Source organism: Hypanus sabinus, chromosome 6 (genome assembly GCF_030144855.1).
Source record: "Hypanus sabinus isolate sHypSab1 chromosome 6, sHypSab1.hap1, whole genome shotgun sequence".
Lineage (NCBI taxonomy): Eukaryota > Metazoa > Chordata > Chondrichthyes > Myliobatiformes > Dasyatidae > Hypanus > Hypanus sabinus.
In genome coordinates this window covers 115,635,967-115,662,370 of record NC_082711.1, presented here as the reverse complement: position 1 = coordinate 115,662,370, position 26,404 = coordinate 115,635,967, and the positions used below count along the sequence as shown (strand labels likewise).

At 37.7% G+C, this 26,404-nt stretch overlaps 1 protein-coding gene across 2 annotated transcripts in view; it reads left to right on the top strand.

The window, feature by feature from the left end:
* Positions 1 to 26,404, top strand: part of csde1 (cold shock domain containing E1, RNA-binding) — a 109,946-nt gene that overhangs the window by 70,932 nt on the left and 12,610 nt on the right. For both annotated transcript variants that reach the window (XM_059972782.1, XM_059972784.1), the window contains 4 exons: positions 11,452 to 11,564; positions 19,280 to 19,399; positions 20,541 to 20,719; positions 24,749 to 24,912. In XM_059972782.1, the coding sequence (XP_059828765.1) occupies positions 11,452 to 11,564; positions 19,280 to 19,399; positions 20,541 to 20,719; positions 24,749 to 24,912 (576 nt within the window). The remainder of the gene's footprint in view (positions 1 to 11,451; positions 11,565 to 19,279; positions 19,400 to 20,540; positions 20,720 to 24,748; positions 24,913 to 26,404) is intronic.

Here is a 26,404-nt window from a genome sequence, read left to right as displayed (position 1 = left end):
TTTAAAGTGGTTGGTAAGTTCTTGATTAGTAAGGTGTCTTAGGGAAAAGGCAGGAGAATGGGCTTGAGAGGGAAAGTCAGCATGATGGAATGGTGGGGCAGACTCTGGGGCAAATAGCCTAAGTCTGCTTCTGTATCTTGCAGTCTTATGATCTACTGTGATAGATCTAACTAAATGAAGAACTCCTGTTGGTAACACAGGATTGCATTGTTTAGTGCATTGTAGAGATGTATTCAACCAATGTGCCAGACTCATTTTATACCTGACCTTTAAATTTCATGCCAGCCGCAACTGGTGTACATAGTATAGCCTAAAGGGCTGCTCGCTCTTGATAGAAAAGATGCATGCCTTGTCTTTACATTTAGCTTAAATTAAAGCACTATAATAGTATTTACATTTTGATTCAAATCTGTTTGAACAGTTTTGAAATCCCTAATTAAGGCAGCTTGTAAAGATGATAGTGGGCTGAATAAAGGCCATCAGGATGGTCCTGGACAGAGTTTTGGTGTTTGAGGTCTCTGTTACCACGAGAGTTGTTCACCCATGTGAGACTGCTCAGGCTGCGTGGGGACAGCTTGATTGCTCCTGCAGGACTGCAAAAAGTAAATGCAAAAGTGTACTGAGAGTGAACACCAGTGTGGTTAAGTTTCAGGGATGTCTTGTATTCTAAGCAATGCATCTGTGTGTGGGGGGGTGGAAGGAATGGTGGCTTTTTTTTACTTTAAAAGCTGTTTAGCAAAGCCAAACAACATTGAATACAAATAAAAACTGTGTTAGAAACTGGCATCAATGGAATAAAATGGTTATCACTTCCAGATGTGGATTCTTCATCAGAATAATAAAAGTTCGTTTTTACTTGCAAGAGGGATATAATAGGGTAAGGGGAATATTTATGAAGGACTGAGGCCATAATTGGCCAGGTAATTCGAATGTTTCGTTGAATGTAAGACAGTTACAAGTTAAAGCTGTGAAATGCATATCAGAACAGTTGCTGGGGGGAAAAGCCTGAAGGAAAATCCAGTGGAGAAAGAAATAATGTGTTAATATTAAATGTGGATTGCATTGTCGGTTCTGAGCAAAGCTTCAATATGGAATGCTGAAGACCACATTGTGACCAAGCAGGACATGAAATGGAAAGTTTGTGCTTCACCTGAAAAGTAATTGCTGGCTATTTCATGATTTGAAAATGGGAGCATTGACTTTGCCATATCATTGTGCAACTACAATCTCATTCATATGGGTGTTGAATTTGTTTTGTTCTAATCCTGTTTGAGACAGCTCTTAACAGTGATGAAGTACTTGTTGAGGAACAGTAGACTATAGGATTTAAGCACAACTTGGCTAAGTATATTGAGACTGGTATCGTTGGAAGCAAACCAGATTTTTTTTAAAATTGGGTCTTTATCATCCTACCTGTAAATTGGAACATCAGCCTAATTTGAGCTTAATCTGACTTGTGTTCAAATCTGAAATGACTTCCTGTTTAGAAGTGAAAATCTTCCTGGACAGGATGTTGCAAAGTGCATGGTTAACCTTGTCAAAGCTACATGCATATAATTTAAAATGTGGTATTGCTGATACTGAGCTTATTGTTTTAGTTGACATTGGATGTTTAACTATCAATGTCAAAGCAACAGCATTGGTGAATCAGTTTTACTCTATCTTAGACCCATGCAAATGTTAAACCTCTTTTCCCTGCATAAATTTTGAACCTTTTTTTAACCAAACCAAGGCACACAGTTGATTACCAAAGATGTATAGAAATCAAAATGTAAATAGGCATTTCATCCCTTTGTGCACATCTGGAGCATAAAATGACCTACTTGATACAATATTTTTTATTTCCACTATTTGTTTCCATTTTCAAACTTGGGTAACTATTTTTCCCTTCAGAATATCTCCAAGAAATGATAGCAGATCCTCCACAAAGGGTATAAGTGCCTTGTTAAAACTATTCATCCCCAACTCCTACAATAATTAGTATTACAACCAGGGATTTTGATCAATTTAACTGAAGTTTTATTTGTGAATCTCATGCTCCGTTTTCACGGAAGAGCCCAAAAGACAGGGACAACTATGAAGCATGAAAAACTGCAATGTCAGCAGTTCAAAAGTATTTATCCCTCTCTGCCCATCTCTCAGCCTATTACAGCCAGTGGCCTTTTTGTATGAGTCTCTGTTAGTTTTGCACAATGTGAACGAGTATAATTTGCACATTCCTCCTTGCAAAATTGCTCAAGCTGTGCCATGTTAGGTGGGGAGCAGCTGTGGATAACAATTTTGAGGTCTTGCCAAAGATGATCGATTGGGTTAAGATCAGGATACTGGGCCACTCAAGGACTTCAGTTCTCTTCATTTGAAGACACTCATGGTTTCTCAGGCAGTGTGCTTTGGGTCCTTATCCTGCATAAGGACTAACTTCCTCCCCGGTTTAAGCTTCTGGCAGAGGTCAACAGGCCTTTATCCACAATCTCTATATTTAGCATTCATCTTTCTATTAATCCTGATCAGATTTACAGTCCTCACTGCTGCAAAGTATGATACTATGGGGATGCTTTCCAGCAGCAAGGACTGTAAATCTGATCAGGATTGATAGTTCAATGCCTCCATCAAGCCTTGGGGCTGGTGTTACCTGGCTGGTGGACAGTATTAGACATGCCACATGTACCACCTAGTGTTGAGGCCAGAAAGTTCCACTTCAGTCTGATCCAACATCGTTATTGTATCTTCTAAGTGACACTTCGCAAAGTTTTTATGGGCAAGGATATGTCTTTGTTTCAGACTTGAGTGGAGCTGTGTTCAAGAAAGGCCAGAGTCACTGAGGTCCTTTGGAGAAAGCAGGTGTCTCCTTCACATGTTCGTTGCAGTCCAGTCTTCCATGCGGTGGTATGCCGGGGCAACGGCATCAACACGATGTTGCCAACAGGATCATTCAATAGACAATAGGTGCTGAAGTAGACCATTCGGCCCCTCGAGTCTGCACTGCCATTCTGAGATCATGGCTGATCATTCACTATCAATACCCAGTCCCTAATAGATAATAGACAATCATTTCATTTTTCAATCTTTTTATTGATTTTCAAATAAAGAATATACAAATACAAATTGAAAGGAATTTAACAAGTAGATAATATAAAAGATATATAAACAGCAATATTAAAGACAAAAAGCATATAATATCAAACTCATTGATAATATATTATGCTGTTATATATACAATGGTCAGAGAGAAATTGCAACTCCTCATAGCAATTGTAAAAAAAGTTGGAAATTTTATTGATAGAGAAAGAAAAACACCACTAACTAAACTAAAACAAAAAAGAGAAGGGAAAAAAAAGAAAGAAAAAGAAAAGATTGGGCAGTTCAAATGAGGATAAACATAAAAAAGAAAGAGAGAGAAACCACTTCCTTCCAGTCATCTCTGAACCATCATGGACAAGGATACTCTCCAAAGAGAATAAATAAAAATAAATAAAGATAAATTAAATCATGTGAAAATATTGAATAAAGGGTCGCCAGACTTGTTCAAAATCAAAATATGTATCAAATATCCAGCTTCTAATTTTCTCCAAGCTTAAACATGACATGATGGAGGAGAGCCAGTAGAAAACAGTGGGCGAGTTAGATTCTTTCCAGTGTAGCAAAATAGCTCTCCTAGCCAGTAAAGTTGAAAAAGCTATCACATGTTGAGCGGAGGCAGACACTTTGCTTGCTTCCTCTGGGAAAATCCCAAAAATTGCTTTGTGGATTAGGTTGAACATTCATATCTATAACTTTAGATAATATTCCAAACACATTCCTCCAAAAATTATTTAAACTTACACATGACCAAAGCATATGGGTTAGAGTAGCCACTTCTACATTACATCTATCACAAATAGGGCATATATTAGGAAAAATATGTGCCAATTTATCTTTGGACATATGGCCCTATGTACTATCTTAAACTGAATTAAAATATGGCGTGCACAGATAGATGAATTATTAACTAAATAATAAATTTTACTCCATTGGTTATCTGAGAGTGAATGTTAAAGTTCTACTTCCCAGGAGTGTTGAAAACCTATCATTAGGTGATGTGCAAGCATTCATTAACTGTTTATAAATGATAGCTATTAATCGTTTTTATAAAGGTTTAAACTGAAAAATAACATAAGCCAAATTTGAAGAGTAGATCAAGTGGTAATTTGGTTAAAAAAAAATCACGTAAGAAATTCCTAACCTGTAAATAGCTGAAAAAATATGTATTGGAGATATCATATTTATCCATTAACTGTGAAAAAGACATTAAACAGCCTTGTAAAAACAAATCTAAAAAAGTTTTTATTCCCTTAATTTTCCATGTTAGAAAAGCCTTATCCAAAGTTGATGGTTTAAAAAAGAAATTAGAATAAATATTACTAGAAAGTAAAAAAATGATTTAATTCAAAAAATCTACGAAATTGAAACCAAATTTTTAAAGTATGTTTAACAATAGGGTTAAGAGCTTGTTTACCTATTCTGGAGAACGAAAAAGGAAGAGGAGCTCCTAATAAAGAAGCTAAAGAAAACCCCACTACTGAATTTTCCTCCAGCTGTAACCATGAAGGGCGATCTTGGTCGTCTATATCATAAATCCAAAAAGTAATATTAATTGCCCAATAATAAAATCTAAAGTTTGGTAAAGCCAATCCTCCATTTTTGCAATAAAAGTTTATTTACTCTGGAGCTTTTATTATTCCAAACATAAGACAAAATCAGAGAGTCTATTTTATCAAAAAATGTTTTTGGAACAAAAGAGGGAACTGCTTGAAATATATATAAAAATTTCGGTAGAATAACCATTTTTATAGCATTTATTCGACCTATCAATGACATCGACATAGGTGACCATTTAGAAAGCACCTGTTGATTATATTCAACTAAAGGGAAGAAATTATACCTATATAGGTCTTTAAAATTTTTTGTAATTTTGATGCCAAGGTAAGTAAAATGGTTTTTGGCAATATTAAAAGGTATTTGATCTTAATAATCAAAATAATTATTAATAGGAAATAATTCACTTAATTAATAGGAAATAATTCACTTTTAATAGGAAATAATTCACTTTTATATCCAGAAAAAGCACCAAATTCCATAAATATAGATAACATAGGAATAGATTTCTTAGGATTTGAAATGTAAACTAATAAATCATCCTCGTATAACGAAACTTTATGTAATTTATCCCCTCTCCTAATACTCTGCACAGAATTAGAATCCCTAAGAGCAATAGCAAGTGGTTCTAAAGCCAAATTAAATAATAAAGGGCTAAGGGGACAGCCCTGACGGGTATCTCTATTAAATCTAAAGTAAGGAGACTTTTGGTTATTAGTGAGAACCGCAGCCAGGAGATTATCCAGGAGATAAATCCTGGACCAAAATTGAACCTCTTCAAAACCTGAAATAGATAAGGCCACTCCACCCTATCAAAGGCTTTCTCTGCATCCAAAGATTCAATACATTCAGATTCTTTGGTTGAGGAGGAATAAATGATATTTAATCATCTTCAAATATTAAAATGTGAGTACCTATTTTTAATAAATCCTGTTTGATCGTTTGAGATAACATTAGGCAAGATACTCTCAAGCCTATTTGCTAGAATCTTAGGATTTTAAAATCTACATTCAGTAAAGAAATAGGTCTATAGGATACACATTCCAGTGGGTCTTTCCCTGTTTTTGGAATCAATGAAATTAGTGCTTCATAAAAAGTTTTAGGAAGGTTCCCAGAAGATGTAGAATCAGTGAACGTTTGCTGAAGATGTGGTATAAGCGTTTCGTGAAAGGTCTTATAAAATTCTACCGTATAACCATCAGTTTCCGGAGCTTTACCTAATTGCATAGAGGATATAGCCTTGGCTATCTCCTTTTGTTTAATAGGTGCATCTAACATATCAGTATCTTGAATCAAAATTTGTGGTATGTTCAACCTTTGCAAAAATCTATTCATAGTGATATTACTGTCAGAGAATTCAGATTTATAATGATTAGAATAAAAGTCTATAAATATCTTATTAATTTCATAAGGATCTAAAGTTTCTGTTCTATCTGGTCGGCGAATTTTTAAAATTTGTCTTCTTACCATCCCAGCCTTTAACTGACCCACTAAAAGTTTAGCAGATTTTTCCCCATGTATATAAAATAAACTTTTAGATTTTAAAATTTGCTGTTCAATGGGAAAGGTCAGAAGTAAATCATACTGTGATTGAAGTTCGACCCTTTCTTTATATAGGTCTTCAGTAGGTTTAACTGAATACACTTTATCTATCTGTTTAATTTTATTAATAAGCACTGACAATTCTGCATTAGTTTTCTTTCTCAAGGCTGCTGAATGAGATTATCTGTCCCCTAAGAAGAGATTTCACTGTGTCCCATATAACCAGATTTGACATTCCTTCAGTTGTATTAAATTCAAAAAATATAGAAATTTGCTCCTTAATAAAATTAACAAAAGCTGGATCCTGTAACAAAACGGGGTTCAATCTCCACTGAGATTTTCAAAAATCTATCCGGGAGCTTAAGGGTTAACTTTAAAGGCGCATGATCTGAAAGTGCAATCATGTCATACGTACATTCAACAACGGAGTTTAACAGACGTGTATCTTTTTAAAAAAGTAATCAATTCGGGAATATTTGTGATGGACATGTGGGGGAGAAAAGGAGAAATCTTTATCATTGGGGTGTTTATGTCTCCAAATATCGACAAGGCCATATTCTAATAAAAGAGTTAATACAAGCTGCCGCTTTATTAGGAAGTGATGAATTGGTTGATGACCTGTCAATCGCCAGATTTAAGCTACAGTTAAAGTCACCACCCATGATCAGCTTATATTCATTGAGATTCGGTAACTGAAAAAAGTTTCTTTAAGAAAAATCAGAATTATCTACATTAGGTGTGTATACACACACCAGAGCTACCTTTTTGCTTGCATAATAAACCAGTAACAATTAAATATCTTCCAACCAAATCAGTAGTAGTATTAAAGTGTACAAAAGGGGTTTTGGGACTAAGAAATATAGAAACGTCTCTTGTTTTACTATCTGACAGTGAATGAAAAAGAGGACCTTTCCAAAAGCGCAAAAATCTATCCCCATCCTGTTTTCGTATATGATTTTCTTGTGCAAAAATATCAGCATTGTGTTTTTAATTTCTTAAAAATCTTTTTACGCTGAATGGGATGATTGACACTGTTCCAATTCCAAGATATATTAATTTTATTAACATCCATGTTTAAAATTGAGTTTAATATTATATAAAAGAAATGTTACGCAAGTACAGATTAAACCAAAAGGCATGGGTACAACCAGAAGGAGTGACGCATTTACGAAAGTGAAATCCATCAAAAGAACTGCCCAATCAAGAAGAAAAACCTACTCTAATAGACCCCTCCCCACTCCCCCCCCCCCCTGCGCAATAGATAGAAAGGAAGGAACCAATAAGCTGGTCCCATGCTAACTAATCACCTTTGACCCTGTTCTCCAACTTGCAGCTCCATATATATATTTTTTTAAAAAAAGCAAAAATCCCACGGAAAATAGCCATAATAAAAGGCACAAACAGAATTCAACTATTATAATGTTGTGTCTGATATTAGTAGAAACAATCAACAACAGCCATCTTAGAATCAGCTAAAGTAGCTTAAACACATCAAAAGAAAGAAATCCGAGCAAATAATGTTACAAAGAATATTCTTTATTTTGAAAAATAAAAATAAATGAATATGTATATAACAGACCTAAAACTATATTGAAACAAATAAAAAGATTAATACACAACAGGTCTTACACGGACCACTAAAGTACAATACTATAAAGGTTCCCTACAAAACAGTTATATATGTATTAATTATTAGTAAGGTAAAAAAAAAATTAAATCGACCACGAACCATACCAGAGAGTGAAAAGGTATAACATGTACTTAACTCAAAAGCTCCATAAACAACTCATACAGCAGATACTTCAAAATTGGCTTTTGAATAATTGATGTAACTTTAATATTTTATTCAGTAGGCTTAACTTTAAAGTTTTTAATATACTCCCATCCCTCCTGAGGAGAGTAGATTCTCAATGGTTGAGATTTTTCAGGAAAAATTTTCAGCTTTGCTGGAAAGCGAAGGGAGGGGTTTCAATCTAATTTATATATTTCACTCATAACTTCTCTATTTTTTTCGGCAAAGATTTCAGGGGGGATAATCTTCAACTATACGAATGTGTGTTGAATTAAAGAGTAATTTCCGTTTCTTTCTGGCTTCTCGAAGAATAGCTTCTTTAGTCGTGTAATAATGCAAAGAAAGTACAACTGCTCGAGGATGTAATTCGGCTGAACGCCGAGAGAATGGAATTGTGTGAGCTCTGTCGATTAAGGGGCTAGCTTCGAGGGTCCCATTGAAAAATGAATACAGCATATCTGAAAAGAATTTTAACAGATCGCCAGCTTCAGTATTTTCAGGCAGTCCCAGAATACACAAATTCCTCCGACTCTCTAAATCAACCATTCTTTTCTTTGTTTTAGATAGTTCTGAGGTAATTTCATTGACTTTCTTTTCCATTGAAGAGATCTTCATTCCCTGATCTTTAATAGTTTGCTCGAATAAATCACACTCGCTCTCGATTCGGGTTGTGGTCTGCTGAAGTGTTTGAAGTTGAGAATCCAAGTTTTTCAGCGAGTCTTGAATCGTAGAAATAGCTTTTTTGAGCTTCCCATTTGAACCGGTCAGCTTATCAATTTTTATATCAAGTGATCCGAATTCCGACTTCATGTCTTGTATTGAAGAAAATATTCCCGCTAGTGTAACAGGTTCTTGGTTTGTTCCGTTTGCTCCATTTCGGGGAGAGTCTTACCGCTTCTTAATACCAGAACGACTTTTTTCGGCCATTGTAATTAAGTCGTAAAATCCTTCAGTAGAAATAATAAATCCTTCAGTAGAAGTAGTAAGTCTTTAGAACTAAAAGGGATCTGTTAGTGGGATATAAAATATATTGGAGAGAGAGGGCCGCTAGAAACGCGACCTACTTCATATGCTGCAAAGATGGAGAATGACAACAGGATCAATAAACTGATTAGAAAGGCTGGCTCTGTTATTATAGAAGACTTGACATAGTGGAGGCTGTGGCAGAACAAAGGACCCTTCAGAAAATCCTAGCAGTTCTGGATAATGTTTCTCACCCTCTGCATCCCACCCTGGCTGAACAGGGGAGCACTTGCAGTAATAGGCTTAAGACAACTACACTGCTCCGTCATTTTTACCCTTGGCCGTTAGGCCCTATAATGAATCAGCCAAAAGCTAGGGAATTGATGACTGTTATTAACCTCTGTTTCCCAGAGCTCCATTTACCACACCTTGCTGCTGCAGACAGTGTGCAATACTATCATCATTCCTATCTGGGCAATGGGATTTGCACCGTTACTGTATAAAACAGTAACTGCAACACCATCTTATCAGTGTGAACTGGAAGTCTTTTAGATCTTTAATCTTTGACTTGTAAATCTTGACATCTTATTTTTAAGGTAACTTATTTTTTATTCCTCCCTTCCAATATGTGTATATCTGTGCACTTGTAATGCTACTGTGACAGTGTAATTTCTTTTGGGATCAGTAAAGTATCTAGCCTTTTTTGTGCAAGAACTTCATCTCCAGTTGCAGCCACTGACTTCTGCAGTTCACTCAGTGACTGTTGGTGTCACAGTAGCCTCTATCAAGTGCTTTTGAGATGAGCTTCTCTATTTCCCTGATTTGCCTTTAATGCTCTTTTGTCTTCATCCTGGTTTGGTCTGTTGAAAATCTGCCATACTGTAGATCCTTTAGGGGGTATTATTAAGATGATCCTCCAGTTTTCCACATCAACAAATTGGGTGGCTTGGTAAGGTGATCCACAGTATTGCACCATTGTACATTAGTGCAAAAAAATTTTACTTCAATATATTTTAAATTTCAGAAGAGTAAAATGTGAAAATATTTGTGGGGACTGAATAATTCACTCTGCGTCTGATCCCGGGATTGTGTGATGGGACGGTGTGGAGCGAGTTTCACTCTGCGACTGACCCGGAGAGTATGTGATGGACGGTGTGGAGGGAGATTCACTCTGTGTCTGACCCCGGGAGTGTGTGATGGGACGGTGTGGAGGGAGATTCACTCTGTGTCTGATCCCGGGATTGTGTGATGGGACAGTGTGGAGCGAGTTTCACTCTGCGTCTGACCCCGGGAGTGTGTGATGGGATGGTGTGGAGGGAGAGACACTCTGTGTCTGATCCCAGGATTGTGTGATGGGACAGTGTGGAGCGAGTTTCACTCTGCGTCTGACCCCGGGAGTGTGTGATGGGATGGTGTGGAGGGAGATTCACTCTGCGTCTGACCCCGGGAGTGTGTGATGGGATGGTGTGGAGGGAGAGACACTCTGTGTCTGATGTAGCAAGTTTTTCCATTGGTGCTTGAGCAACATTTGCAAAGTTGTTTTCTGCCCAGTTATTTCATACTGAACATTGTGATGCTGCTAGCATAGCGATACTAGTGGCTATCTACTAGTAGATACTGCCTCTTATTTTTTAAATTTTATTCAGAGATGCAGAAAGGGACAAGGCCTTCTGGCTCAATGAGCTGTGCAGCCCAGCAACCCACCTATTAATCCTTGCCTAATCACAGGACAATTTACATTGACCAATTAACCTGCTAACTGTCACACTACAATGGCACCTCTGGTAGCGTGGTGGTTTTCAATTCGGTTGTCCCATCTGTTGATTCATTTGAGTTGCCAACACCGAACTCCAGTTCAAACAACAAAATTTTACAAACTAAATTATTGTAAGTGAAGTAGAATATCACATCGTGACTTTCTTCCCTGTTTATACTGCATTGTTCTTTCGCTATTTTAGCCAGTTTGTCGTGGGGAAATGTTTCTGCATGTTGTCTTCAGTAATCTCTATACAGCAATAATTTTTGGCTGCATGATATAGTAAGATGCATGTTCTTGCATTAGTCTAAGAAATTTTTGGAATGCTGTTGTTTTTAATCCATAGATCTGGATAGTTGTATATAAAACAGGAAATGTATGTCTGAATTGTAATGGCTCAGCGCACAACCTAGAAAGCACTTTGACAGTGATTAGTGTTCTCAGTTGCCTCTGAATCGGCTTATTTTAGTGTTTGTCTGTCAGTTCTAACCAGCAGTTTTGAAAATAGTGTAGATAGGTAATGGTCACTTTAAGACCAGTGTATAACCATTTGTTCATGTAAACATGGATACAAGTATTGTGGGATGATTTAAATGTTTTTTAAGCCAGCTGGCTTAATTCATTCTTGTGGGCAGTATTTGACTATATTGATATATTGGTCTTGGCCCAAAATGGGTATAGATGTCTATGTTGTATCCATTTCAACACTTGGGTATTGCTGTCGTTTTTCTAACATTATGTACATTGATGTTCCAATCCCTAGTGAGTTCTCGGGTGATGTTGATGAGTTGGAAGTTGGAGACATTGTAGAATACAGTTTGTCAAAGGGGAAAGGAAACAAAGTGAGTGCTGAAAAAGTTGCCAAGATTACAGCAGGTAAGAAACAGATAAATGTCATCACTTTTTGGTTAAATATGGTTGGATAAAATTTCATTGCTTGTCAGGAAGCAATTTTAATAAGACTTAATTAGCTATATGCTTTGAGTGCTTAAAATTTGGCCAAAATTGACCTAATCAGATTTGTTTCCATGGCCTACTTCTCTGTATTCAAAACCTGTCACAACTAGATTCAATTAGGTGATCTGCGGGCCAGTTATATCTTGAAGTTGTTCATGTTTCTATCTCAACTACACTCGTGTTAATACCCAAAACCAGTAGAACCATAAACAGTAAAGTATACATAAAATCTATAATCAGTGACCTGGTTATCTTCTGTTATTGTGCTTGCTTTTAAAAACTATGCTTTATTTTACCATTGTTAGTCTAAATCCATTTAAAAAATAATATTCAAATTTTCATTTTAGGAAATATTTTGGGTGTATTGATCAGAAAGTTGTATTTATACCTGACAAGTAAAGTAGTTTAAAAAATAAACATTCTGATTACTGTTTTCATTACCAAAATCAATCCACATTTCCTTTTGCTGCATTCAGATTTTTAAAATAGCCATTGTTCAACTAAAAATCAACATTACATGTTCTATCCTTGTAATCTTTGCCTTTGCATCCAGTGGCTTTTTCTGTATGGCGTCAGTGATGTCAGACTGAGCTCAGAACTCTATAACCCAGTGCATTGAATCTTACAGGTTGTACCAGAATTGCCTGGCTAGTTTTCCTATAGCTCATCCATTTGAAATGTTGATGCATTTTGTTTCTGCTCTCTATACATTACTATTATTTATCCAATTGCAAAGCTGTACTTGCCCTATCAGTTTCCCTCCCCCAACCCACCCTGCACCTCAGTTCCATTGAATCTCTCTCCTGCCATGGATGCTGTCTGATCTGAGGAGTATTTTTCATGTCAATTATGGGTTTCTGGCATCTGCAATTTATTTTTGTTTCATTGAAATTTTTCCTTTTTTTATGGGAAATTTGGTAAACTGAACAGTAATCTCCCTCAAGTCATGGTTGTCAGATTCCACCAAACAGGCTATTATGGCCAAGTGTTCAATCCTGCTTTGTCATGCAGTAGGGAGATTCATCCATTCTTTCCTTTTAAAATGTGTATTTTGGTGGTGTTATGTGGACATATAAAAGATGAGGGGAAATTGAGCTGGTAAAGCTATAGAATCTTTGTTTTTTGAGACATACAAGTAAAATGTGTGAACTATGTGGTTCACTACAACAGTTTTAAATGTGCAATTGGGTTAGAAGGATAAATAGGGACAGTGTAATGAGCGTGGTGCTAGTCATTAAACAACACAACTGAAAGATTTGACTTCTCAAGATTTCCTGTAGTCTTTACATTAAGGACTGAGGGGAGATCTTCCAAATTGAGATAGTTCGATTAAATGAAATGTATTGTAGTATGATGTTAGGAAGGTCAAGGTTTAGGAGAGATCTGTTAATCTTCAGGAAAATGTAGTAGAATCAAGATTTTGAGCTTTAAAACATGAATAAGCAAAGATATTAAAAAGAAATCAAGTTCTTGAAGTAGCTTGAAACTGGGATCTTTGTATTGAAGGTTCTGGCATGTAGTTGTACTAACTTCTTTGGAAAATCCTTCAATGGAACATTTTAAGTACTTTGACTGTAATGTAAATTTATATGGGCTATGCTATGAATAGTTCACCAATTGCCTCCTGACTTTGAGGAACTTTCTTGTCAGATAAGACCATAAGATATAAGAGCAGAAGTAGGCCATTTGGCCCATTTGAGTCGGCTCCTCCATTCAATCATAGTCTGATCCAATTCTTCCGGTCATCCCCACTCCCCTGCCTTCTCCCCATACCCTTTGATGCCCTGGCTAATCAAGAACCTATCTATCTCTGCCTTAAATAAACCAATGACTTGGCCTCCACTGCCACTCGTGGCAACAAATTCCACTGATTCACCACCCTTTAATGTAATTTTTCCGCATCTCTGTTCTAAATGGACAGCCTTCAATCCTGAAGTCATGCCCTCTTGTCCTAGACTCCCCTACCATGGGAAATAACTTTGCCATATCTAATCTGTTTAGGCCTATTAACATTTGTAATGTGTCTGAGATTTCCCCCCCTCATTCTCCTGAACTCGGGGAATACAGCCCAAGAGCTGTCAGACATTCTGGAATCATTCTCATGAATCTTCTCTGAACCTTCTGCAATGTCAGTATATGCTTTCTAAAAGAAGGAGCCCAAAACGGCACGCAATACTCCCAAGTGTGGTCTCATGAGTGCCTTATAGAGCCTCAACATCACATCCCTGCTCTTATATTCTATACCTCTAGAACTGAATGCTAACTATGCATTCACCGCCTTCACCACTGACTCAACCTGGAGGTTAAACTTTAACTTTAGGGTATCCTGCACAAGGACTCTCAAGTCCCTTTTCATCTCTGCATTTTGAATTCTCTCCCCGTCAAAATAATAGTCTACCCATTTATTTCTTCCACCAAAGTGCATGACCATACACTTCCCAACAGTGTATTTCATTTTCTACTTCTTTGCCCATTCCCCTAAACTATCTAAGTCTCTTTGCAGGCTATCTGTTTCCTCAACACTACCCACTCCTCCACCTATCTTTGTATTGTTACGTATTCAGGCAACAATAAATATATGAGTTCGGCAAGGGTTTCTTATAACAAACAACACGTTTATTAAACACAGAAAACAAACCCCCCAAAAGTAAACAAACACTACCATAACCGGAAACAGCTGCTGAGCGGCAGCCCAAACAGTTCTTAAAGTGATATTCCAAAACAGTTCTTAAAAGTGGTATTGCCAAAAGTTCGATATGCTCACAGTCCATTTAAAAGGAGAGACTTTATAGGACGATTTAGGTTCTCTTTCACGTCACTTGCTTCGATCCCCGACGTCGAACTTCCCACGAAGAATTTACGAAACAGAACGGCTTAAAGGCACTGACCTTTCCTTCTCCACTACCTTCAATCCTTTCTAGTTAAACCTAGGGATTAACACGAAGATAGTCAACGAAATCCTTCCGAATAAGGATCAAAAAAAGGTTGCCCCCGTTTCACCGTAGAAAGCGTTTCTCCTCGATCTTTAACTCTCCACTAATTTCGAACTAACAGAATCATAAAGAACCTGCTGGCAATGACCTTTTAAACTTTAGCATTAAATAAAAACTTCATCCTTCAGCTAAACTGCGTCATCACTTCAAACACGCAGTGGCATGAAGTCAACCTGGCAAATCCAGCCACGAACTGCCCCTCCTCACAGGGTGGGGTCTACCTTTTATAACCTGTTTAAAAAAAAAACCGTCACATGATCTCTACTGCCGGGAAAATGACGTCATTCCACCATCACAAGACCATCACCTCAAGTCCAGTACAGCTTCAACCCCAGTCACATGACAAGGGCTCCACTGTCAAGTGTCACGAGTACGTAACAGTATCATCAGCAAATTTAGCCTCAAATCCAGCCTCAAATCCATTAATCCCATAGTCCAAATCATTGTCATACATCATACATCCCAACACCGACCCCTGTGGAACTCCACTAGTAATCAGCAGCCAGCCAGAATAGGATCCCTTTATTCCCACTGTCTGTTTTCTGCCAATCAGTCAATGCTCCACCCACACTAGTAACTTCCCTGTAATTCCATTGGGTCTTACCTTGCTAAGCAACCTCATGTGCAGCACCTTGTCAAAGGCCTTCTGAAAATCCAAGTACACCACACCTACTGCATCTCCTTTGTCTACCATGCTTGTAATTTCCTCAAAAAATTGCAGGATTTTCCTTTCAGGAAACCATGCTGTATTTGGTCTATCTTGTCAGGTACTATGTAATCTCATCCCTAATGAGCGATTCAAACAACTTCCCAACCACTGATGTCAGGATAACAGGTCTATAGTTTCCTTTCTGTTGCCTCCCACCCTTCAATAGCAGAGTAACATTTGCAATTTTCCAGTAATCTGGCACAATGCAAGAATCTATCGATTCTTGAAAGATCATTGTTAATGCCACCTCAATCTCTCCAGCTACTTTCTTCAGAACCCAAGGGTGCTTTCCATCAGGTCCAGGAGATTTATCCACCCTCAGACTAAGCTTCCTGAGCACCTTCTCAATCGTAATTTTCATTGCACATACTTCACTTCCCTGACTCTCTTGAATGTATACTGTAGATGTCTTCCACTGTGAAGACTGATGCAGAATGCACATTCAGTTCCTCTGCCATCTCTGCATCTCTCATACAATATCTCTGGTGTCATTTTATATTCGTCCTATATCTATCCACAACTCTTTTACCCTTTATATACTTTAAAAAGGTTTTAGTATCTTCTTTGATATTAGTCGCCAGCTTCTTTTCATAATTCATCTTTTCCTTCCTAATGACCTTCTTAGTATCCTTCTGCAAGTTTTTAAAAGCTTCCCAATCCTCTTATCTTCCCACTAGCTTTAGCTTCCTTCTATGCCCCCTCTTTTGCTTTTACTTTGGCTCTGATTTCACTTGTCAGCCATGGTAGTGTCCTTCTTCCGTTCAAAAGTTTCTTATTTGGAATATATCTGTCTTGCACTTCCCTCATTTTTTTGCAGGAACTCCAGCCATTGCTGCTCTGCTGTCCTTCCTGCTAGTGCCCCTTTCCAGTCAAACTTGGCCAGTTCCCCCCTCATACCATTGTAATTTCTGTTATTCCATTGAAATGCTGACACATTGAATTTAGTTTCTCCTTCTCAAATTTCAAAGTGAACTCAATCATATTGTGATCATTGCTTCCCAAGGGTTCCTTAACCTTAATCTCTCATCTCCAGATCATTGCATAGCAGATCCCCTAGTGGGCTCAACAATAAGCTGTTCTAAAAAGCCATTCTACAAATTCTCTCTTGAGGTCTAGTACTGGCCTGGTTTTCCCAATCCACTTTCATTTTAAAACCCCAATGATTATCGTGACATTGCCATTCTGGCACACCTTTTCTGTCTCCTGCTGTAATTTGTCATCCACATCCCAGCTGCTATTTGGAGGCTGTATATAACTGTCATTAGAGTCCTTTTACCCTTGCCATTTCTTAATTCAACCCATAGCGACTCCACACCTTCTGATCCTATGTCATCCCTTTCTAATGATTTAATATTATTTCTTGTACACAGGGCCACACCACTCACTCTGCTGACTAAACTACCTTTCCGATACACCATATATCCTTGGGCAAGTATAGGAACAATACTTGTGCTTTACATGTTAGGCGTTCCCTGAACAAAACGGAAGCCCTGCAATCAGTGATTGTAACATTCAAGTGCAAATGTCTCAATGTCTAACTTGGTTCACTGAGGATCACAGTATGGTGATTATGACGCTACTTGTGCATCTTAGTCCTTGGGGACTAAATGTTTTTAAAATTGTGAGAATTTGATTGAAATTTGTATTTGGAGCAGCTGAGAGTTATCAAAGCTTTTGTTTCCTTTGTTTTCACGGTAGGAAATGCTAAATAGATGGCTCTTTCGTGTTCTGAGTTTTTCAAAAGTTAGTGTTTTTTTTGGCATTAAGAGTAAAAAAAAATTATGAAGGAACAGCAGAATCAATATCGGGTTTATTATCACCATCATGTGATGTGAAATTTGCTAACTTAGCAGCAGTTCAATGCAATACATAATATACAGACAGTCCCCGGGTTACGAACAAGTTCCGTTCCTGAGTCCGTCTTTAAATCGGGTTTGTACATAAGTCGGAACAGGTACATCCAGTATATTTAAAGTCAGTTAGTCAAACATTTGTCTTAGTATATAGTATATATTTAACTTTTCTATACATTTAAGACACTTAAGAAATGTATGTATTTCAATAATTAAACCACTGCGTTGCTTAGTGGTAATTGTAGATTTCATCGGCACAGGGCCTTTCACATGCTCCATTATTCTCACTTTATCCTTTACCTGTAACCTTTAAAGTTCCGATCATTGACTAACTATAGCCTAACACTTTTCCAATGACTGGTGTTTCACCTCTTTCCAAATGCTTTATTATTTCCACTTTATTTTCAATCGCGATCGTTTTCCGTCAATGGAACAGAAAACTGCAGATTTTGTTCTATTGCTGAGCAGCAGTGAATTGTCTGATTGGCCTATCAGAGTTCTCTTTAGGAACTAGTTGACTTGATCAGCATTTCTGATCTGGCTATTGTTCATGATCCCACTTAATTAAAAAAAAGTACAGCAGCAGCTGCGGGCAGTGGGTCTTGTGCTGCTCCGGGTCCTAAAGTCCAACCGCACTGAGAAAGGTTAAATGGGACAAGTGGGGGTGGTGCTGACTGGAAAAGGGGGGGGGGTGGTCAGGGTGAATCTAGCTAAGAAAAATACAAAGTCGAGTACAAAGTTACACACTCAACACAGTGTTAACGATGACTTAAAATGGAAGACAGCATTCTCTTTCCGTTCATAAGTACGAGTTGTCCATAAGTCGGACGTTTTTAACTTGGGGATTGCCTGTAGAAGGAAAAAAAACATAATAAATAAGTAAATCAATTACACTGTACGTATATTGAATAGATCAAAAATTGTGCAAAAAAACCAGAAATACTACATATTTAAAAAGTGAGGTGGTGTTCATGGATTCAATGTCCATTTAGGAAATGGATGGCAGAGAGAAAGAAGCTCTTCCTGAATTGCTGAGTGTGTGCCTTCAGGCATCTGTACGTCCTCCCTAATGGTGATAGTGAGAAAAGGGCATTTCCTAGGTACTTTGTGGGCTCATATCCAAGATGGAGCCAACTTCTTTCAGTCCGGTGCAGTAGCATTTCCCCCCCCCCCCCAAAATACCAGACAGTGATGCAGCCTGTCAGAATGCTCTCCACAGTACATCTATAGAGGTTTTTGAGTGTACTTGTTGACATACCAAATCTCTTCAAACTCCTGATGAGGTATAGCTGGTATCTTGCCTTCTTTGTTAAATCAACAATAAAACTTTCAAGATGATTGACAAAAAAGTTGTCTCCATGATTGCTTTGTTCATGTAGCCTGTTAACATTCAATGAAATTTGTATAAACAGTGCATTCAGGCACAATCTATCCTTGTAACAATTCATATAAAGAGAAGGTAGATGTTTTGCACAGAACCATCAGAGATGAGTTTTGCTTATTGAAGTTTTTAATTAAAGCACTAGAAACTTTGAAGCAAATAGTTTCTGCTGTCAAGTAAATTTGGGAACCTATATAAGTTCCCTTTACAAGATGAAGTCTGCAATTCCTAATGCATAATTGGAGTGTTCTTGGAGTTCCAATGTTTGATGTTTTGAAAGTAGAAAGATTCGTTAGTGCTAATCTACAGAAATGAGATGCAGTATTGGAATCTCATTTACTTTTAAAAATTGTTTTGTTATTTCACGGTTTTATCTCATTCTCGATAGTGATTTAGTCTGACAAAAAGACACTGTCTTAAAATCATTTTAGGATGCCAAATGTTAACCTTGATTAGTATTAACTGCAAGAATAGACGCAGTATCCTTGATTTATCTTAGTTGAAAGTATCGTGGCAAGTTTGCAGAACCCTTGCATCTGTCATGTCTGACTGGTGTGGCATGTTTCGAAACTGAGGAAGTGTATCTGGGGAAATTCATATTGCTGTGAGTGGTTCTTTCTGCTGCCAGCTGTTACAATTTCAATGGTGGTTGTGACAATTTATTACGTTCTCCATTTTGAAATGTTTTCTACTTGCAGTAAATGGTCCCAGTGATGAAGTCTATCCAACAGTCTACACTGGGAAAGTGTTGAGGCCATTGCGCAGTGTCGATCCACAGCAGGCAGAGTATCAGGGACTTGTTGAGATTACAGAGGAAGGTGAATATTTCTTGTGTGGCTACATTATTTCAAAATTGCTGAATCTATCCTTTGAGTGTTTAAGAAGGTTATGAGCATTTCATATAATTGTGGATATGGGTGGGAATGCAAGACTAATGATAATGCGGTGGAGGGGGAAGAGACTCAAACTGCTAGCTCTAGTGTATAACAACTGTTTAAAATATCATCCATGTTTTGTTCCTAGTCAGCCAGCTATCTTTTATTGTGCAAACTTCAGTTTCTTTAAATACTCCTGCATCAAGTAGTTTGCAGCTTTCACTCCAGTTTTAACAACTTGCGTTAGCATTTGGTTCCCAGATCCCCTCATAACTTTCAATGTTTAAAACTTTTCTGGACTTTAATTTTCACCTGTAATATTTCCCAGCCCTGGCCCTTTTTCCAAAGTTTAGTTGATTATCCTGTTTTGTTCCTCTTCCCCCCACCACCACTGATGGCTTGTGACTTCATGTGCTTAAACTCAATCTCCCTGTATTCCTTTACAATTTGCTTTTAAATGCACCTCTTAACAAACTTGGTTGCCACTTCAATTGGGTGTTTGTTTACAGTACTAAAGCATTTTTTCCTCAAGTTGCTATTAAAACTTCCAAAATTCTGATTTCTCAGTTTGAGAAATTAATCAGGCTAAACACCTAAATTAGTTTGGTATTCTTCTCATGAGAGTTTCTCAATTAGATATTCTGTTCTTTAATCCTACTTTGTATTCAAAAGCTAAAGAATATTAATGTTTAGTTATTTTCAGTTTGTTTTTGCTGCACATTCAATTTTCTGATCTTCAAACCTGAAAATGTTGTCTTGCTGTGCTATTTGTTACATGCAAGTCTATGCAGTGATTTTTCAATGTAAACTAAAGCCCTCATCTGTTCCCTCAGTGTTTCCATTTTATGTAGAGAATCATTCAAAAGCAAAGGGCATTTTTTTTAAACATCCGTAGCCATAATGCACCAGTCACTTCTGGCTTCAAGTCTGCTCTTCAACTATGCCTACACTTTTTTGTTTTCCTTCACCATAGCTAGCTAAGCACAGTGAACCAGCAAAATCAAGGAATTTTTCACAAATATTAATAAAGATATGCAACAAATTGTCATATTTATACTCGTTATTTATGAATGTACTTTTGCAGGGACTATGAAAGGTGAAGTATATCCTTTTGGCATAATCAGTTTGGCAAACAAAACAGATTGTCTTCAGAAGGGAGAAACTATCAAGTTCCAGCTATGCACTGTGGCTCAAACAGGACAAAAGTTGGCCTACAATGCCACACCTTTGCGAAAAGGCACCGTGGACTGTGTAAAAGACCAGGTGAGAATTAATGTTTGGTTTATTTCACTCGGGCAGTCAAATTTCTGACATCTGTTGTATTTACATCAGGTATATGTACCTGTGTTTGTCAGTGAGACTCTGCCACAATAGCAGACGATTAGAGCAACTTAAACTTGTGCTTTTTTATTTGATGAGGTGTGGACAGGCCAACAACTTCCTGAATAGTTTGTGTGGGCAAGTGCACAGTTGCCTGAAGGGCAGCAATAAATTACACAAGGTGTGGAAATCTCCATATGCATTTAAAAATAAATGTTCATTTTTAACAGTTGGTGTGACTAATTTCTTTGGTGCTAATTTAGTACAATCTAATATTTGTAGTTAAATAGAACTGACAGGAAATTTATTGTGTCCAGACAGAGTTAGGTCGAGTTTTGGGAGAGAAGGTGGAGGAAAGTATTGAGGCCAATAGATAAAATAGGCCAAGATCCTTAAAAATGCTGAGATTGCATAAAAGGCTGTCACTTAATAACCCATTGTTGAATGGCTGTTTGTTATCTAGTGGTAAAAATAAAAACCTAATTGTCCAGATAAACATTTGTGGAGTATAACTGAGTGACTTGTGATAGTGGCAAAGTTTTTATAAACGTGTTCTTTCATGTCTCCAGTTGACATATCTGGTAATTCAGTTGCCATGGTGACTAGAATCTTGAGTGAATGGAAGGTGGGAAATTGGCAGTCTGTTGCTGGGATTTTTGAGTGCAGTTATTATAAGTGTTTTATTATTTATCCAAATATTGCTTGCATTTACATTTGATTCAGCAGTGCATTGGCCATGAGCTAATGAATTGGTCATACCCATGATTCAAGTATCTTTCCGAGTGTTGAGTGAAGCTTGTTAGTCTGGCATAGCTGCTTGTTCAGAAGTGGATTTTGAGTGGCCTTTTATTGCATAAATGTGGCATTGATATTGGACTTTTAATTGTTGTGCAATGTAAGTACAAGTTTTTAAGGATGACAACAGATGTAGGATTTGCTGGTTTGTTTTGTGTAAAGTGTTGTGATCTTCACCTTGTAGATGAGAGTTACTAATCTCCTGCGTAGCTTGGGATGGAAGTTTCTGCGAGATGCTTAGTGCAAAAAGAACAGAGGTATATCCCTGCTCTGGGATTTAAATTGTATGGACAGGTTGTTATGTCAACTTGAATAAGATATCTGGCCATATTGAGTGAATATTCTGATTTTTGTAGAAAAGGACATTTGTACCAGTTGAACACTTTATTGATGCACATTTACCAATAGAGAGTTTGTTGCTTGATCCTAATCTTTAATACATGTTAACTTGATCTGACTTGATAGTTTGGGGAGCTGCTTGAGGGGTTCTCAACTTTTTAGAGTACTGAAGTTTGTTGACGAGGCTGGTTGTAGTAATGTGGTACTGAACCAACAAGCAATGTCTAATGGATTTGATTTAAACACCAATTTGCCAATGTCCAACTGATCCCTATGCTTTGTCAACCACCTCCACCAATCTTTCTCATTTGCAAATTTAATATCCTGTCCATTTACATTTTCATCCAGGTCATGTATATACATCCCAAGGAAGAGGCTCCAGCACTGATCACCGCAGAGCACCACTAGTTACAGACCTCTAACCAGAATGACACCCACCACTATCATTTGTGTTCTGTAAGCAATCCAGTTCTGAGCCTAAACTCCTGAGTTACCATGGATCTAGTGCATCTTAATATTCAGGACCAGCCTACAAAGAGGAACCTTGCCCAAATGCCTTAAAATCCACAAAGACATCAACCACTGTCCTGTCTATGTCAGTCAACTTCGTCATGTCGGAGCTCAATACCCCCCAGTACAACCATTCTGATCGTCCGTATTTAGGCCATGCTTTTCCAAGTGTGTATGAATTCTATCCTTAAGACATAGAAGAATTAACTATTCAACCCCTCTAGTCTGCCCTGCCATTCCATCATGGCTGATCTATTATTCCCCTCAAGCCTATTCTCAACCCAGTAACCTTTGATTCCCTAACTAATCAAGGGCCTATCAAACTCTACTCTAAAAATATACAGTGACTTCACCTCCACAGCCACTTCCATAGATTGAACACCCTCTGCCTAAAGAACTTACTCATCTGTTCTAAATGGACAGCATTGTATTCAGAGGCTAAACCCGCTGGTCTGAAACTTCCTCTCTCTATCCTTTCAATTGACTTTTCAATTTTCTATGAGTTTTAATGAGATTTCTCTTCCTCTTCTCTTCTCTCTCCCCCCCCCCCCCCCACCCACCTTTCCTCTAAACTCCAATGATACATACAGGCCTAGAACCGTCAAATGCTTCTCAAGAGTTAACTTTCATTCCTGCAATCATTCTTGAAAGCTGCCTCTGGACCCAATCCAATGCCAGCACATCTTTACTTAAGAGTTACTGACCCAATGGAAAAGTGCAAGACATTTGGGACTTTTTACTGTAGAAAATATAAATCGTACAAAATAAAAACAGATCAGACTTTAACAAGAGCTGCTCAAAAGTATCCTGTGTAGCCCTGCAGGAATAGTTTCCATGGGATTATTGCACTGGATTTTTGTTAAGGGTGTATTGAGGGGTGCAGGTTTCACCAACTGTGCTAATAGGTCCATGCACTGCTAACTTGGCTCCATCACCTCCCTGTCCAACAAGCACAGAAAATTAAAGGAACCTTTTGCTGAATTTGTATTCCCACTGACAGTCAGCAAATCCTAAACTTTTTAAGTGTAATGTTAAGTAAAAGTGTTAATTTCTATTACCATGTCCGAGGATAAAATTGACTAATTAAGATGCATGTTAATAATTTCCTTGAAAATGTGCCAAATATGCAGTATTTTTTTATCTTGTGAATCAGTTGAAGGAATTGCTACACAAAAACATATCTTGGGCGATGAGTGACTTGACTTTTAAGTTTGCTTCCTTCCATAAAAGCAAAATGGGGAAGCAAATTGGCAGGTACGCTGAGCAAATTGATCTTGTAAAGGGGAAAGCAATACATAGGAAGCATTGAACATTGCACCGGCAGAAGAAACATCAAGGATGCATCCTCATCCCCTCTCATCTTTCCTACCATCTCCAAATCCACGAGTAGGACTGTTAAAATTAATTCACTGTTTCAGCATGCTCTCACCATAGTAAACTCATTTCTTCCTACCTTGATTCCATCCTCACTTCCACGGTGAGTGGCATCTGAAGACCACAAGACAGGAGCAGGCTTTGACAGTTCAGCACATTGGGTCTGTCACAGCTGATGTATTATACCTCTCAACCCGATTCTCATTCTCCTGCCTTCTCCCCATAACCTTTGACACTCTGACTAATCAAGAACCTATCAATCACTGCTCTAAATAAGCCCAGTGACTTGCCCTCCACAGATGTCTGAGACAATGAGATCCACATATTCACCACAGGTTCATGAATTGGAGTTTCTAATTTCCTGGTCTTGCTCTAGTCAACAACTAGTGACAGTTCCTCTTGCACGGACTCCAATCCACACTCTCAGTTGCTATGTCTGTTTTGCATTCTCTAGTGAGATTTTCTGCAGTTGCATACCTTTTTAATTCACCATCCTACTTTAACCTCTGTGACCTTTGGTTGTGATGCAGATTTGAGAAACAATACAACATTTGTTTTAGCTCATTGTAGCCTTCCAGCCTGTACTGCTGCTACAATGGCAAGTCTTTTACTCGGTCCCATTCAATCAGCAAGTACCCATCTTCTGATGCCTTTCACCCTATTATAGCAATTGATACTAACCTGTCCTTGCATGTAATACTTCATTTAAAACACAAATTATGAAATTCCAATAACCATTTTTATCACAGTGAAGGGAAACGGTTGGGTGCCTCTTGCAGTTTTTTACTCCCATGTTTTTGTACTTTTTGGTTTCAATATTTTGCTAAAAACTTTTACAGAAAAAAAATTACTCAAGCATGGGAATCTGAATTGGAGTTTGTTTACTTTGTAATTGGTTGTTTAAGCATGTGAATACTTGGGAAGTGAACATGATTGTGACTTGTGTTTTCCCAGTTTGGATTCATTAACTATGAAGTTGGTGATGGTAAAAAGCTGTTCTTCCGTGTGAATGAGGTGTTGGATGGTGTGGAGTTGCAGCCTGGAGATGAAGTTGAATTTTCTGTCATCTTAAATCAGCGTACAGGAAAGTGTAGTGCCTGCAATGTATTCCGTGTCAGGTAAGCATCTGGTAAATCCAAATTATTGTTATCAAATATTGCTAAATGTTCTTTGCAGGTGGTGTGTTACAGTAGTTTGTCCTTTAAGGATTTAAATGACATACATTTGTAATTTTAATTCAATACCAAGTTACATTTGCATTGTTTTTCACAATCTGTTTTGGCATTCTGCAGTGCTGGATCAAATCCAGTTTTAACTCTCAATGAACTCAAACATGTCTGTTGTAATGCACATCTGTCTAACCCTTGTGTGTATAAACTGGCTCAACATTGCAAGGACACCTTGCTGTTTTTGCACATTTCTGCTGTCTCCTCCTGGCAGCAATTTTCACATCAGTTTGTGCTGAGGCAATTGGATCGAGATTTGTCTCATTTCATTCAAGATCCTTGGAGCAAGATCAGTAATTCAGATGTTGAATGTGGCTATGCTTCCCTGTTTGGAGATTTAAAGAGCTTCTTTCCTGAGTAGCAGGATTATGATTGCTATCTCCTCATCTGCGAGAGCTGGAGTTTTGGAAGATGTGTGCAAACCATCCATGGGGTATATCAGTGACATTCTGAAGATCATGCTGATTGTTCAAAAAATAATGTACATTGCCTTTAGTATGCTGTGTATAAAACTTAAGTCGTTAAACTTTGCCACCTTATCCCTTGAAGTAACAATTTTGTTTATACTTTAATTCTATATTGACGCCAGTCATGTAAAAAAGTGTTGCTACTGATCAAAAACCACAGCTGAACTGTTCTTGTGTTATAATTGTAAGATATCTTAGTTTGCTTACAACTATTTTGCATACCGCTTGAAATTCACTGAGTACGTTTTCATAAAAGCAATATTATGTTACCACTTAAACTGAAATGGCTTAATTCCAAATGTGATTTAGTAGTGCAATTTATTCACTGTTCTGGATTCTTTAATGACATTTGAAGTATTTCTTGGCAGTTGGGTGCTGAAGAAATAGAAGCTTACTAGCCTTCCTAAGTGGATCCCTTGTGTCTGCATGCTAGCATCTGACATTTCTCAAATATTTACTAGCTTCATGACAATAGTGGACACTTACCAAATAAGAGCTTACTGAACATCCACAATCTCTGCAGCTGCTTCTTTAAATTCTAGGATTTGAGTCAATTTCTAGGATTCAATTACCATACGACATAGGAGCAGAATTAGGCCATCTGGCCCATCAAGTCTGCTCCGCCATTCAATTATGGCTGATCCTTTTTTTTGCTTTCTTCTTCTCCACCCCAGTTCCCGGCCTTCTTCCTGTAACCTTTGATGCCATGTCCAATCAAGAACCTATCAATCTCTGCCTTAATACACTCAACAACCTGGCCTCCACAGCTGCATATAGCAACAAATTCCATAAATTCACCACCCTTTGTCTAAAGAAATTCCTCCACATCTGTTTTGAAGTGCACCCCTCTATCTTGAGGCAGTGGCCTCTTGTCCTAGACTCCTAGACTCTCCCACCATGGGAAACGTCCTTTCCAC